The following is a 17,445-nucleotide window of genomic DNA, read 5'->3' on the forward strand; positions in this document are numbered from 1 at the left end:
GGCACTGCAAGGGGTTGTACAGAATGGAAGACTTTTATAGGAAGAAGGGTGGAGCAAGGGAGCCATTAACAAAAAAATGATTATTTTGGGGCCAGGACACCTTTTCTTTGGGGGAAGAGAACAGGAAGGGTTTTTGTAATGGAGATTGCTTCTTCTTTGTACAGGAGATGGAGAAGGCCCACAGTGACAGATCACCTTACTGGTGTTTGACCAGATAATTTTAGACAGGTTAAGATTCCATTTCTAGGAGATATTGAAATTGCAATTAGACCAAAACTGAAACTGCAAATATAGGTTTGGTATCATGTGCTTCCAGTACGAGTGATGCCATTTGGGGGCCTGAGGTTTTTTTCTTTAATACTCTAATATACTGTATTACACTATATGGATCTACTATATTTTATCCATTTCCCTAATATTACTTGATTTTGTTGTTGTTCTGATGCATGTAAAGTGGCATCCTATCTAATAAAAGAGAAATATGGTAATTAGCGTACGACCGCTACCCTTCCCATTGGCTAATCAGGGCGATATGCAAATTAACTGCCAACCAAGATGGAGGCCGGCAGCCAGGCAGCTGAGAACAGGATGCTTGGTTGACCCAGCCATAGAGGAAACCAAGGTTCCCGCCTGCGGCTGCCGGGCTCTGAGCTCCTGAAGCAACAGCTTCAAAAGATACAATGTTTCAATTATAGAAGCTAAAAGATGGCGGTTAATTTGCATACTCAGGCTCCAAGCGGTAGAGCGAAGCCAAACAGCCCTGAAGCCGCAGAGCAGAGAGGCCTCACTGCCCGGGGATCAGCGGAGCCGAGAGGCCTCAGGGCCCCGGGATCAGCGGAGCTGGGATCAGCAGAGCTGAGAGGCCTCCCGGCCCGGGTCAACTGAGCCTGATGGAATCAGCGGAGCCGAGAGGCCTCAGGGCCCTGGGATCAGCGGAGCCGAGAGGCCTCCCGGCCCGGGTCAACTGAGCCTGATGGAAGCCCTGTGTGTTTATGCACCCTGGGGGTGCAGAGGTCCTGTCCTATGCAGAGGCCTATGGCGAAATTTCCGACTCTGAGAAGCTGCCTGGGGGCTGGAAGACGGCTCCTCTGACCTCAGTGCTGGAGAAGACCATTAAGCAGAAAACTAGAGAAACCGATTTTACATCATTTCCCAGGTGGAGAACAGTTGGCATGTAAGCCCCTGACCAGTGCCCAGCCTCTCCTCTGTCAGTCTATCTCACTCTTAGGTACCATGTTCTTTGTTCTGTCTTAACTGCAACTCATTTTTAAACTAGATTGCTTTTAAAAGAAGACTAAATAAAGTTTCCCTTAAGTTATTTAGGTGGTGCTGGGCCTGCTGGGGCTGCTGGGGGCCTGATAGAAGACACAAACACGCAGCAGGGGGCCTGTACCCAGCAGCCCCAAGGCCCGCCACCTTGGTGCTGGGGCTGCTGGGGCCCTGATCAAAGACCTGCAGCCCCAAGCCCCGCCATCAAGGTGCTGGGGCTGCTGGGGGTATCAGAGACACAAACCCGCAGGCCCGGCACCCAGCAGACCCAAGGGCTTCATGGCAGCACTAAGGAGCAGCAAGCCGAGCGGTAGGAAGCAGCAAGCAGGTGGGCAGTAACAAGGGAGGGGTCCTGGACTGCAAGAGGGCACATGCTGGGCTAAGGGACCCCCCACCCATCCCCAGTGCACGAATTTCATGCACTGGGCCTCTAGTCTAAATATATAAAAAGCCAGTGACCAGAATGAAGTAACAACAGGAACGACTGGTCACTATGACGCCCACTGCGGCCAATGAACCGGCCAGCTCAGGGGGTGAGGCTGGCCGGCCAACCTCCCACAGCCCCCCTCCCCAGGGGGCCCCTGCCTCCGATTGGCTGGCTCCACCCCGATTGGCCGCAGTCCCTCCCCCTGGCCAGTCCTGCCCCTGATCGCCTTCCCTACCCCAATAGGGGTTGCAGCCAGCTGGCCAACCTACTGCAGCCCTTCCCCCTGGCCGGCCCCACCCCTGATGGGCCCCCACAACCCCTATCAGCCCGCAGCCCCTCTCCCCAGCTGAATCTTCCCCTCATCCCTCCCCCTATCCCAATAGGGGGTGGGGCCCGCCAGCCAATTGCCCGCAGCCCCTCCCTCCACCAACTCGGCCCCGATTGCCCTGACTGGTGCAGTCAGGCCAGCCAACTTCCCACCATCTCCTCCTCCCCACAGGCCCGGCCTGATCCACCCTGATCAGGGCCAGGCCAGCTGGATCCCACCTGTGCATGAATTCATGCATTGGGCCTCTAGTTTTATTATAATTTGCATTTCCACTTTACTAGTTATTTTGAACATCTCATTATACATTTGACCAGTTGGGCTTCCTTTTCTGTGATTTGCCTACTCAAATCATAGGATGCTCACTATTCTCTTCATTGTTGATTTCAGGGCATATGTTCTATGTGTTAATCCCCAGTTTTATTTGTGGTAAATAACTTCTCTCAGTCCGTCATCTCTCTGTGGAGTTCTTTTGAATATAAACTTTTATGGTCAAATCCATTTTATTTTCCTTCCTGTGTTTTTTTGGGTCTTAAATGATTTCCTACTTCTGGTTCTACATTTTAGTTTTATTAGCTCTTAGTATGAATTTGTTCACTATGAAAAGGGGTCCAGCCAAAGATACAATCATGAGGAGACATCACACAAACCCGAACTAAGGAACACTGTATAAATTAACTGTATAAGAAGAAAGGACTGCCCTAACCGGTTTGGCTCAGTGGATAGAGCGTCGGCCTTCGGACTGAAAGGTCCCGGGTTCGATTCTGGCCAAGGGCATGTACCTTGGTTGCGAGCACATCCCCAGTAGGAGGTGTGCAGGAGGCAGCTGATCGATGTTTCTCTCTCATCGATGTTTCTAACTCTCTATCCCTCTCCTTTCCTCTCTGTGAAAAATCAATAAAAAATATATATATATAAAAAAGAAAGGACTGAGAACAGTCCAGACTAAAGACCTTGCAGTGAACTGTGACATGTGATTTTAACCTGGATCCTTTGGCTATAAGGCTCATTATTAGGGTAGATGGTGAAAATTATATAAGGTCTGAGGGTTACATCAAAAAGAAACCTGATATTCACTCATATTTTTACTTTGCCCTTTGATGGGTATTATCAGGGTTACAATGGAGAAGCTTTTTATTATTGTACATTTCTGGATCAAGAACCCAGAAAGCAGAGGAAGAAAATTAGCTTTTAGTCTGTCCTATTTTTTACCTTGAAAAATTGGTGGGAGAGACAAAAGTAACATAGCTGACTCAGCAGGTCCTATGTGGGCATTTTCAATGTGGCATAATTGAAACATTATTTTATTTTGTATTGCTGAGCTGTGAACAAGGTTAAGAGGGGTGAGAAAAGGTTAAGAGGGTGGGTGTAACTCTAGGAAATTGTCACAGAAGTGGTCTTGGGATCATTTTCAAAATAATAAGGACGAAAGAAAGGTAGAGAGCCTGACTCTCATAATATAGAGCACAATAAGCAGTATAGCATTTGAAGAGATGAGTGGAGACAGAGTCCATTTTGAGGACAGTGATGTTTTCATTAATATTCAGGCATGGTTTCAAAACGCCTTGGCTGGGAATCAGTGGATTAGGAGTCATTAGTTACTTGATTTAGCATAACTCCCAATATAATACACACCCTTCTTAATGTAACTAAAATAATCTTAGCCAAAGAACTAGAATAATTTGTGTGCACATAGAACAATTGTTTCTTACTCAAACATGCAGAAATCTCAAATTACTGTATTGCTCTCTGCACATTCACATTTCAAAAGAAGGGATTATGTATCAGGTACACAAAATGATGTTTGGAATTAAATGTGCAAATAAGCCCTAGCCAGTTGCTCAGTGGTTAGCGTTGGCCTGGGGACTAACGGGTTGCAGTTTGCAGGCTTGATCCCAGGCTGGTCGGGGTGCGTGTGGGAGGCAACCAATCGATCACTCTTTCTTACATTGATGTTTTTCTGTCTGTCTCTCCCCCTCCCTTCCACTCTTTCTAAAAATCAGTGGAAAAAATATCTTTGAGTGAGGATTACAAAACAAAAACAAATAAATGCACGTAACATGTATAAAGAGATTTAAGAGAGATCTTATATTCTTTCCAAACAAATAATATATGGGAAACTATTAAATGAAGTTCACAAAGATGACTTGAGGTACAAAAATATCTTAAAGACCCTTCTGGATGATTGAATTTATAAAATAAGCAAATAATACCTCCCTTTATGGGGATAATATCAAGATTAGTTGATGCACACACAAATAGCATACTTTCAGCACAAGTCAGATGTTCTATACTTGCTGACTAAATGTAAATACAATCTTTAATTAACCAAACAATAAATTGACAAACCAGCTTTCTCAAAACAGATTCTAACATTAAAAAAAGAGAAATGACTCTGTCATAGATCTAAATTATTTTTACCCAATAAAGGAAAACAGATTTTAAACTAAAATGAGTTACAAATCTCATGATAAATGCAGTTTCCTGTGACAACAAATTGTAATGCAGTGTATTTTGAGACAAACTGTTCTACAGGATGGTTCAAAGGAGACTAACAAATCCCAGAGGGATTCTTCAATGCTTATAAGTTCAGAAATAAGATAATAAAGCAGACAGCAGAACAATACCCCAAGAAATAAAAAGGACTTATATCCTTACAAAATTTTCCTTTATTAATCTTTTAAATCTTTTTTCCACATTGCATTACTAATCAACCCCTTACCTTCTGTTTCTTTTCATTAGCAACTGCATCTGCAGTCATTGTATTCATTAGAACTAATTTAAAAAGATGTTTTATAAAAATAATTTCTTCCTCCACAATCCTGTTTTTCAAGCTGCATGAATCATTGGGGATTTATCCTTTAAACTGGCTGAAATATTAATATTATATGAATTTGACTCAAGAAATATTATTATATGAATTGAAATCAAACTATGCCTGAAGAAAAAGAGTTAATATGCCTAAATGTAAGTTACCCCATTCAAAAGAGTATATAGCCTTACTCTATTTGGAAAACTTATTACTTTAGGGAATGTCTTTGGGGAAGAAATTAGCCTGAAATGCCCTGAATCAAATATAATTTTGAATGTATATACAGATTTTAAAAGCATATATTTCAAGTGATTTAGAAGTGATGATGATATGTTTTGGTAAACTGTCATATACAAACACTGATATTAAAGGTGTATGAGAGGACACTGAAATTGTTCTATAAAATGAGTTAAAACTTAAAACATATTTAATATAACATACACTTGGCATTTAAACATTTATATGTGTTTCTAAAAGCTTATATATTTTTTATCAAAAACACTTTGGGGAATCTTATTAGGAAAATGAGGCATAGCCTTATGTTTTTGCTAGATTCAAAACTTCAGTTTTAGAGGCATTTTACATTATGCATATTAACAGAAGGCAGAGTATACAAATATGAAAGATTGATTACCTCCTCCAAAAAGGCCTTCTCTGAACATCTCAGCTTATGTATCATCTAGTCGTTCTTTGCTCCTCTACTTTGTTTTGTTGGCTATATATCACTTCTCATGATGTGAAATAAATTACTTACATTAGTTTATTACTCGTGTCTCTTGACTGAAATGAGAACTGCAATGAAGTCAGGGACTTTGGCTAGTCCTATGAAACTCCAGGCAGTAATGAAATTTTTTAACATGAGGGGGGAAGGGAGGAGGAGATGAAGGCAAAAGCAGCTGAGTGGAAGGAGAGCTCCTGTAGTTTATTTAGTCTCTAAGTCAGTTCTTGTGGGTTGTTGTTCATGTACATGTAATGGGTATGTATACAACGACCATCCACATATTTGCTTATTCTTCAAGAAACACAAAAAGAAAAAACCCCTCTGAAACTAAAAAGAACCCCTGAATTCAATTTATTCAGATAATTTTTAAGTTCTAAAACAATAATATTTACAAACAGCCAGAGATTTTTGTTTATAACGTTAGCTCAAATTTAAATTTGTTCTATTTTTACATTTAGAACCAAAACACATACTTGAGAGAAAAACACATTTTTTTCATGTTCTATTTCAAAGTACAGATTTCTAAATATAACTGAATAGTCAGATAAGATTGTTTCCATTTTCTTTTTTTTGAAGAAATTCAAACTTAATAAAAATATCACAAATACAGTATCAACAGAATCTGAAGGTTGTTTAAAGCATCCTTATTTAGAATATTTAACTAAAAGAAACATTTTTATTTTTTATTTTTTTTGTAGGAAGAAACATTTTTAATATTAAATGTGTAACATCTTTTTATAACCAAACATAAATCAAATGGCTGAGGCGAAAGTCATTTTTTTGAATAACAGTTAATATTACTGCTTTAATACCTATTCAGGAGTTCTGATTTTTACAGACTATTTTCAAATAAAACAACTATATGGACAAAAAATATGTTACCTTGATAATCACTGCTTTAATTCTAGTCTTTTTTCAAATTCCTTTCTTTAGATTGTAGTTCTTTGCTTGGCTTTCCTCTTTTAAAGATGTTTGTTAGAGAAGAACCCTAAGTATTCTGCATTCAATGCGCTTTGGTTAATGTGACTAAAGCAGCTTATCCTGGGGGTTCTTAGTTTTCTTCTAAAGTGAAAAATGACTCTACAATAAATATGGCTGAAATTACTCTCTCCTTGGAGACCTGTTATATACGTAACACAGTTTGCTAAAACTAAAAAGTTTGACAGAAAACAGAAGGTTAGCTACCTGTTTAGATTTAGCCAATACAAATCTATTATCATATTTTAAGGCTCACTAGCATTTGAAAAAAATCTAGCTTTGAGGAGTCTTTCTGACTGGGAACTTACAGAAAACAGGAATAGTTGGTGGTGAGCAGAGAGGTTGCTAAAGACCATAGTTAGGTACTACGCCCCAGTTGTTCTACAATAATTACTAAGGCATTTTTTACTTTTGTGGAATGTTGGGAAAAAAAGAATTTGTGCTTCATTATTTAAATTATTAAAATTCTACTAAAGTAATGGCATAAGATGAAGACATTGTTTCCTATTATTTGCTACAAAATCATTAAAAACTGTTTAAATTATGAAATACAAATACGAAAGATATAATATTGTAGAAAGTGCTCTTATGGAAAAAGGTATAAAATGTGCTGAATTTCAATATAATAAATCTGCTTCAAACAAATTTTAGAAATCTCTTCTCAAAGACAAACAATGAAAAGATGCAAAACTATTATATAAGTAAAATTTAGAAAATATTGAAATTGAAGAAATTTTTCATGTTAGACAGTAAAATTATAAATTACATGTCAAGAGTTATAAAATTATTGTTTTGATAACCAACTCAAGTAAAAAATATCCTATTTTAATCTAAGTTAAATGGCATAACATTACCATAAACAATGTACCAAAAATATCAGAAACAAAATTCTTAAAGATTTTACTACTTTTGTTTAACCTTAACCATAGTAAATGTTATATTTAACTCTCCTTATTCCATTAGCATAATCTCAAAGAAAATCTTTATATAATTGTAACAGCTGTATTAGCAACATTTCAAAAAATTTCAAAAAATATTGTTAATGTTTTTGATAGCTAGGTGTGTAGTGAAAATAGCCTAGTACAGTGTTAACTAAAATAATAGCATGGGAATAATTCTAATATTTTGGATATCAGGAATTTTTATCCATTGCATATGTTGCATTTAACAATTTTATAAAGGCTATATGCTTTATATTTCCTACCACACTTACATATATTTAAAATGTTAACATGAAAGTATAAGTACAGTACACTTGGAAAAACTTGTAAATCTCCTTTATTTCAGTAGACAGAAGACTGTTTCAAAGTCCTTGCTGAAAGGGTTGTTGTTGTTGCCATGGAACTGGAAGATAAAAACCCACAAAGATTTGAGATAAGTTAATGATGCAGACTAAATGGCACGTAACAGTATAGTGGGTGGAAAGACATGAGTTAAGTTAAAGCCGAAGTTCAAATTCACATTTGCCCTTTACTAGCGATGGGATCCTGACAAAGTGATTGAAGGCTCCCCAAGGAGAAATGTCTTCATGTGCAAAAGAATAGTATCTACATCTCTCTCAGGTATCCTGTTTAGAATTAAATGGAATAAAGGAGGTAATGCAGGGATCCTCAAACTTTTTAAACAGGGGGCCAGTTTACTGTCCCTCAGGCCATTCGAGGGCCGGACTATAGTTTAAAAAACAACAACTATGAACAAATTCCTATGCATACTGCACATATCTTATTTTGGAGTAAAAAAACAAATGTTTTCCGTGGGCCGCATGTGGCCCGCGGGCCGTAGTTTGAGGACCCCTGATAATGTGTCTGGCACACAGGGCTCACTTAGTCCCTCCCTTTAGTTCCATTTATGGTGCTGAATTCAAATATTAGGAACAAAACACAACAGCAAGTGGGTCACAGGGATTTTCATACCTTTAGAAATATGTAGTTTCTCTAAGTGTGGCATGATCTGCACTCATACAAACTAAACGATGTGCTTACATTGCCTCCTAATATTTTTAGAGTTACTTTTGGATACTGTAATAAGTAGATAATCATTTATTTTTACTTGACTAATATCACCAAGGAGGTAACAATTAAAAATTTTGAGCCTCAAAGCTGGACTTGATTCCAGAGATACCTTTTTTAGCATCACAAACAGATTAATTATTAAGAACACAAGAAAGCTCAAACTATGAGAAACTTTATGAAACAATTACATTCAAGATGTCTACTTTAATTCATAGGTTTGCCACATCCATGCTTGGTGTGTTTATCATTACAGCAGCAGTAGCAGCAGCAATCAAATTCAATTATATGCCATGTGTCAAATTAGCTAAAAAAGGATATATGTTCTTCCAGCCCCACTCCTGTTTCTTTCTCCCCTCCTTCAGAGTTTTTTACAGGTTCTGTTTTTTGGTGAAAAATTGCCAGTATTTTTTCAATTCATTTGTTGGGGTAGAGAGGGGAGGGAAAGATACATATATAATTGCAACGCCACACAACACTCACATGCCTTATCATGTGAGAAGTGTACACAAAAAGTACTATGGGAGGACAAGAGGAAATGTCACATGGGAGAACAGTTAGGAGTTCAATACTAGCTTGCGTTCAGAGGTGGAAGTGGTAGGAGATGAGGCTATACTGTAAAGCCAGGACTGTGAAGGTCCTGCGCTCCAAGCTAATTTGAATTTTATCCTATAGGTGTTACGTGCCGGTGTCAACTCCAATGCAGAGGTGCTCCAGTGATCAAATTTCTTTTTCTGTTTGTTTGTGAAACTCCCTTAGGTCAGGGGTTGTTTCTTTTTTCTTTATTTTTAAATTTACTTTTAAATTATAGTTGACATACAATATTATATTAGCTTCAGGTTTACAATATAATGCTAAGACGTTTACTGGTATATACCTTATGAAGTGATCATGGTAAGTCTAGTAACCACTTGTCACCATACATACTAGTAGTTATTACAATATTTACAATATCCCCTATGCTGTCCTGATCAGATTTCTTAATAAGAAATAGAATTGTAGCCCAAACCGGTTTGGCTCAGTGGATAGAGCATCGGCCTGCCGACTCAAGGGTCCCAGGTTCAATTCCGGTCGAGGGCATGTACCTTGGTTTGCAGGCACATCCACAGTAGGGAGTGTGCAGGAGGCAGCTGATTGATGTTTCTCTCTCATCGATGTTTCTAACTCTCTATCCCTCTCCCTTCCTCTCTGTAAAAAATCAATAAAATATATTAAAAAAGAAATAGAATTATAATAGCTGCTACTTGTCCAAATCAGACAAATGAAATGAAATAATTCAATTAGCTTTTTCTACTTATTAACTTATAAGAAAATGCAGGACTGAGAAACAACTTTTGAATTTAAAAGATATTCTCTTACATTTCTCTGTTTAACACACTAAGAGATTAATTTTATTAAAAATACATTTTACCTCTAATGGTAGAATATTTGGGTGTTAGTGGGTAACTAGTTTTTGCAGAATTATTGTCTTAAAATTTTGCTTTAACTCTGGTAAATATATATTTCAATTTAATTTTAAAAACCTATATTATAATCATACTTTACAAATAGAATTGAAGAAAACATTTTTCAAGTTCTAGTGGCAAACTACCAAACTGTTCTATCAACACATCTCAATTAACTTTATTTTCACTTCTGCCAAGATGGTATATTAGAATACAGACAGAAAGAGAAAGACTGCTTTATCTGATTGAAGTTTCTTTTTCCACCTTGGTTTTTTAGTCTATTTTTCTTCATTTATTAAAATAATGTATGTTGCCAGTGGAAAAATACAGAAAAACACTTTCCACACACCTCAAATTTTATCACTCAGAGGCAGACAAGTTGAAATGTTGGTGTACTTAATTTATATGCATTTCTTTGATTATATCGGTAAATTTATATGACACAGTTCTAAAAACTATCATTAAAAACTTTAATAAGCCCTTTAATGGTTACATCACATTTCATGATATGAATTAACTATACTTTTAAAAATATATATATTATTGATTTTTTTTACAGAGAGGAAGGGAGAGGGATAGAGAGTTAGAAACATTGATTAGCTGCCTCCTGCACACTCCCTACTGGGTATGTGCCCACAACCAAGGTACATGCCCTTGACCAGAATCGAACCTGGGACCCTTGAGTCTGCAGGCTGATGTTCTATACACTGAGCCAAACCAGTTAGGGCAACTATACTTTTCTTAATGATACCCTATAAATTGGGTTTTGTTGAAGAATATATTAATGAGATGAACAATTCTCTGTCTTCCATCATTTGGCAACTAGATTTTCACCTGACAACATAATTTAACTCTGTCTGATATTTGAACAATTCTACACATCTGCACAGAAAAATGACTGCTATATATCACTACTTGTTGTAAATTCCATTTTATAAATATACAAAGATAAAAGTGAAAACTCAATGAAGCATTAACACTTGTGAAACTCACCATAAGTCCAAGGAACTTGAGGAAGCACACCTGAATTAGGAGGGTAAGGGTATGCAGCTTGTGGTAATGGTTGATAGGAAGCAAACTGTGAAAAAGCTGGCTGCTGAACAGTGTAAGAAATAGGCATCTGAGATGGGAAATACATATTTGCTGGCACAAAGCTACATGCTTGTGGCCCCCCAGCAAAGTAGCCAAAATATTGAGAATACAAAAGATTAGAATGTGTATTTTGGACAGTATTTGAAACTGCAGTCAACATCTCAGGAGGAAGTGGCTGTACTTCAAATGATGTTATGCCCTGGTATGTCTGGGTAATGGAACTGCCATTGCTGCTGCTGTAATGATAAACACACCAAGCATAGGAAGGATTTGAAGTTCCAAATGAGTGTTCAGAAGAATTATATATTGGGGTACGTGCAGACTGTGGAAGCTCATTCTGGTATCTGGCAGCATTCTGGGTTTGGACTTTGGAATTTTCATTATTCTGCTGTTCAGAAAAAGAGTATTCTGCTGTTTGATTGACATTAAGGCTTATGTTCTCAGATGTTTCAACAGGTGCAGTGCTGGGATTCAATGTATCTTTCGTATATTTTTCTTTTGACTCAGTTTTTGCAGGTTGTGTTTTATGTATTTGTGGAACAGGTATTTTGTCCTGGATAAATATAGGTTCTGAAGAATTAGTGACTGTAGAATTTGTAATAGATGAATTTAATATTTCATTATCTTGAAGTTCAGAAACAGTGTCATTCATTTCTAAATTGGCAAGGATACCCCTCGCAAAACAGAACTTTGAGGGTCCTGATGCATTAGGCAGAAGAGCAGCATCAGTCCCTGGTTTTATGTCTGAGGGATCTGGGGAATTGTTAAGTAATTTCTGTGAAGGTGTTTCATGGTCTTTTGAAAAGGTGCCATCTACACTTTTTTGGTCATGTAATACAAAAGAACATTCTTTCTTATCACTTTTTGTTTTAGCAGCCCTAAAATTCACATCACTCTTCTTCATGCTATTTACATTTCCCTGTTGTCCAGTGAAATCTTCTGAAGTAGCAGATGAAATATTAGTTAATTCTATTGTTCCCTGTGACTTCAACATGCCAGTGTCTTTTAAGTTCTTTAAAGATAAAGGTGAGCCAGGAAATGATCTTTGCATTTCAACCTTTTTTGGAGATCCACGGTTTCTTCTCTGGTTGTTAGATGAACTTGGTCCTATTTTACTTTCACTTTCGGGATGAGATCTTGTGGTCCTATTAAGTGTAACACATATATACATAAAAACAATTTTAAATATACAGTTGCAAAATTTTAATATAAATATATTTGAAATTTTTATTCAGGAGAAGAGATTCTTTTTAAAAAAATATATATTTTATTGATTTTTTACAGAGAGGAAGGGAGAAGGATAGAGAGTTAGAAACATCGATGAGAGAGAAACATCGATCAGCTGCCTCCTTGCATTCTTCCTACTGGGGATGTGCCCGCAACCAAGGTACATGCCCTTGACCAGAATTGAACTTGGGACCCTTCAGTCCGCATGCCGACACTCTATCCACTGAGCCAAATCGGTCAGGGCACGAGAAGAGATTCTTAAGATTAACACTTTCGCTTTCTATTGGCTGTATACAAGTAAGATATTTCCCCAGTTTACTACCTTGGTTTGAATCTAGATACTCCACATTTTAAATATATATTTTGAAAATATACATTACTTCCAATATTGTAAAGAATTATTTTATGCTTTGGACATTTCCTGATTGAGGCTTTTAGAAGTAGAAAAGCATCACTATTCATTTTTTTTTTTAGTGTAGTTTCTAATTCATATACCTCCAATCTATTGACAATCCCCTTTACTTACATGTGGCTATATATAACTGGAGAACTACCAGATGTGCCCTGGCCCCCAAATCTTCTGTTATCATTAACTGCTAAGATAGCTTGTTCAAGATTGAGAATAGGAAAAGCAGACCTCCAAAATTCCTTGCCAATTTAATATCCTTTGCATTCCTACATAATTTTACACAGTTTCAAGTAGGCTGAAGGAAGAATCTATTATGGGAATGGATAGAGCCAAACAGTTAATACAGTTCCACAGGTAATTATAGATATAATTATTTGGTGTCTCATCAAGTTTTTTTAAATCACATCTGGAAAAGAACATGTTGAAAAGAAAAAAAGTAACTATTCCTCCAGAATCAAGAGAAATTAATCTTTGGCCTTGAATTTATTATTCTACTTATGAAACTAAAAGCTCCACATTTTACTTACTACAGCTTCCTTAAAGGCACTTTAATGACAACCTAGATCAGTGGTTCTCAACCTTCCTAATGCCGCGACCCTTTAATACAGTTCCTCATGTTGTGGTGACCCCCAACCATAAAATTATTTTCGTTGCTACTTCATAACTGTAATATTGCTACTGTTATGAATCATAATGTAAATATCTGATATGCAGGATGTATTTTCATTGTTACAGATTGAACATAATTAAAGCATAGTGATTAATCACAAAAACAATATGTAATTATATATGTGTTTTCCGATGGTCTTAGGCGACCCCTGTGAAAGGGTCGCTCGACCCCCAAAAGGGTCGCGACCCACAGGTTGAGAACCGCTGACCTAGATCATCATCCAACCCCATACAATACTTTGACAGTTTCCAAAAAGTACAATTTTGACTTTATCACATTTCCAATGATGTTTCAGTGATGCCTTGACCTTATAGACCAGCCGTGGGCAAACTACGGCCCGCGGGCCGGATCCGGCCTGTTTGAAATGAATAAAACTTAAAAAAAAAAAGACCGTACCCTTTTATGTAATGATGTTTACTTTGAATTTATATTAGTTCACACCAACACTCCATCCATGCTTTTGTTCCGGCCCTCCGGTCCAGTTTAAGAACCCATTGTGGCCCTCGAGTCAAAAAGTTTGCCCACCCCTGTTATAGACTGACAGTTGCTTGCATCATCTGTCCTTTTATGTATTCTCTTAGAGAATATTCTTCCATGAAGATAGCACCCTTTGTTAACCTTATGTTATAATTCATTTTCCTGCTAAATGAAACAAAGTTTGATTCTTTGAGTGCCAAATACCACCTATAATTAGTTATCAAAAGCAAGATAATTATAGAACTGGTTTATCTTATCCTTCTAACATTTCTATTCATGTTTATACCACTACATAACTATTCAGAGTCATATGTGCCAGGAAATAAAATGCCATATTTATCTTTTTAAAAAAATTATCATCTGAGTACATGCTTAGAGAGATGAAGGGAAAGAGGGAGAGAGGGAGGAAGAGAAATACAGAGAGAGAGAGAGAGAGAGAGAGAGAGAGAGAGAGAGAGCGCTATCAATTGGCTGCCTTCTGTATGTGCCTCAACTATAGACAGAACCCACAACTCAGGCATGCGTCCTGCCCAGGAATTGAATTGACAACCCTTTGTTGTACAGGACAATGCTCAACCGAGCCACTCTAGCCAGGCTAAAATGCTGTATTTAAAGAATCAAAACTGACCTGGCCAGTGTGGCTCAGTTGGCTGGGCATCTTCCCATGCACTGAAAGATTGCCAGTTCAATTTCTGGTCAAGGCATATGCCCAGGTTTGCGGGCCAAACTGGGTTTTCAGGCTCAATCCTTGACAGGGGTATGTAGGAGGCAGCTGATAGATGTCTCTCTCTCTCCCTTTCCCTCTAAAGATCAATAAAAACTATATGTTTAGCCCGGCTAGTGTGGCTCTGTGGTTGAGCCTCTGCTATGAACCAGGAGGTCACATGCTTGGGTTTCAGGCTTGGGTTGTCAGCTTAATCCCCAGTAGGAGGTGTGCAGGAGGCAGCCAATCAATGATTCTTTCTCATCATTGATGTTTCTACTTCTCTCTACCTCTCCATTCCTCTCTGAAATCAATAAAAAAATATATATATATTTAAAACAAAGAGTGGCCTACCTTATAAAAATGTTTAAAAAAAGCAAAACCAAGTGAGACAGAACTGAGGATGCATATCTTTTTTATTTTATATTACTCATTCTCCTTCATAAAAGAAAAATGGAAGAAAATGAAGCTTATCATGATCTGAAAATCTTACAGCGTTGAATCAAACAAGAGATGGTCAACAAGTCCAATGGTGCCACTTCATGTCAAAATAAGAAAAATACAAATAATAAAGTAAGATTTTTATAAATACAATTCAGTTCATAGAGCTAAGCTTTATTTTGAAATCATGTCCTTTGTATAGTATAGTATTAAAACATCCTTTTATGAAACACTGGTATATTTATGTGTTTGTCTATGACTAAGCTCCCACTTAGTAATATAAGTTGGCAATTTATATCTTTTTAACCAATTTTGAAATGTGACTGGTCTGTAAAGTCCACACATTTAAAACACTCAATCTAAGCACATATCCTATTCTTTTATGCTGTTTTTAGTAAAACCAGTCACTAAGTCCCATCAATTCTTTAAGTAATGTCTTGTCAAATATAAATTTTACTGTTTTTCATTATGTAAAACCATCATCTTCTAAGCCCTGGCTGACTTATGACTTCTAACTGTACACAGAATCTCCTTATCCTTTACATTATTGAAAAAACATTTTACAAAAAAAGAAAAAACATTTTACAGCACACTATCTTTCAATTCTTACAAAGTTTAAACTCTTTAGGCCTTACTTAATAAACTGCATAATATGAAACAACCACCTTTCCCTTCTTAGCTTACTCTTGTTCTCTAAATTACATGTATGATCCAACAAAGGTATATAAATAAATGTTTTAGTCTTGTTACTTAATATGTGCTCAATTTTAATTTTTCTTCAGATAGGGGGTTGATGGCAATCCCTACCTTGGATGCTTGAACGTTGCCTTTTCTTTGTTGATTTTTGTGACATCTTTCACGTTAACCTATGTTTAAAACATACAAAATAAAGCTACATTGGTGATATAAATATTTATCATTCTAATATCAGATATTTGCAATTGCTTGTTCTGTCATCATCTAAAATGCACTAACACTTCATTCATTAACGAACCTTCCTTTGAAAAGCAGTGAATCTGCGGGACTTCCCATATTTTGTTAATGTTTGGAAATACATTTAAAAAAAGAAATTTGCAAAATTCTTTATATCCCCACACTTGATAACAAACCTGGGAGTCCATTTACAACTGCTTCCTCTTTTATTCCTTTTAGTAAACCAGCCAGTAAGCCCCATTGTAAGTAATGTCTGTCAAACATAGAGTTCCTTTTTATTCTGCAAAACCGCACCCTTTTCTAAGTCCTGGATAACTTACTTCTTCTAACTGTACTCAGAAGATCTACCTTTAAATGACTTACAAAACTGTTCCATAGGACACTATCCTTCAATATGTACAGAATTAAGTTCAAACTAGGGAGGCCTATATTTAAAACATTTTATAATCTGAAACAATCTTCTCCATCCTTAGCTTGTCCACTAGTGTTTTTTGTTTTGTTTTGTTCCAGACTTTATTTTAAACTCATTTCTCAAGATAGGTCAATAAACACTGTGTCTTTGGCTCATGTTATTTTCCTAACTTATATGTCCTCTTCATTTTTATACTCAGGTAATAATATTTTTTCCTTTAAAGTAAGGCTTTGGTTTGTACTATTCCATGAAATCAGCAAATAATCCTTCTCTCTCTCTCTTTTTCTTTTCTTCTCATTACTTATCACACCTTTTTAGTATCCCCCTCTTTTTACCCCATGTGGAATATGCAACTTATGTTCTTGTGTTTTGGAAGTATATTTATAAACTGGTTTCTTATTATGCATTTTCCTATAAACACAGCTAATATATAATGATTAGTTTCCTAGTCTCTAGGACTAATGTAATAATGAATACAATTAGAGTAAACTGAGAAAGAATCCTACTTTTCATTTTGCATATAGGCTTTTCTTTACTTTTCAATTGAGAAATTCTTGAAAAATTTTGAGAAGCCTCTGAGAGCAAAATAGGGCCACTTGTTAGTATAGACTGCCTGGTTTTACATCTGTGCTCTCCCATTTAATAATAACTCTATGACAATAGGAAAGTTATTTAACCTTTCTATGTCTCAGTTTCCTTACCTTTTTTTAATTTTATTTTTTAGTTTCCTTACCTTTAAATAAGAAAGTAATAGTGCCTACATCATAAGGCTTTTGTGAATAATAAAAAGTTAATATTTGTACAATATTATAACAGTGCCAAGCACACAAAAAGTGCTGTATAAAGTTAGTTAAATAAAATATGTTTATGTAGGACTTCTATATCTTCATAATAATCTATTTAATAATATCCTTCCTGCCCTGGCCAGTGTGACTCAATTGGTTGAGCACCATCCCATGCACCAAAAGGTCACTGGTTCGAATTCCCTTCAGGGCACATGCCCGGGTTGTGTGCTTAATCCCCAGTAGGGGGCATGCAGGAGTCAATCAATCAATCAATCAATGTTTCTCTTTCACATTGATCTCTCTCTCTCTC

At 36.9% G+C, this 17,445-nt stretch overlaps 1 protein-coding gene across 1 annotated transcript in view; it reads right to left on the bottom strand.

Annotated features, from left to right (window-relative positions):
- Positions 1–10,959: 10,959 nt before the first annotated feature.
- Positions 10,960–17,445, bottom strand: part of TEX15 (testis expressed 15, meiosis and synapsis associated) — a 69,364-nt gene continuing 62,878 nt past the window's right edge. The window contains exons 8-9 of the mRNA XM_023751820.1: positions 15,813–15,871; positions 10,960–12,223 (exon numbers count right to left, since the gene is read on the bottom strand). Of these exons, the coding sequence (XP_023607588.1) occupies positions 10,960–12,223; positions 15,813–15,871 (1,323 nt within the window). The remainder of the gene's footprint in view (positions 12,224–15,812; positions 15,872–17,445) is intronic.

The sequence above is a fragment of the Myotis lucifugus genome, unplaced genomic scaffold (assembly GCF_000147115.1).
Source record: "Myotis lucifugus unplaced genomic scaffold, Myoluc2.0 scaffold_26, whole genome shotgun sequence".
Taxonomy (NCBI): Eukaryota; Metazoa; Chordata; class Mammalia; order Chiroptera; family Vespertilionidae; genus Myotis; species Myotis lucifugus.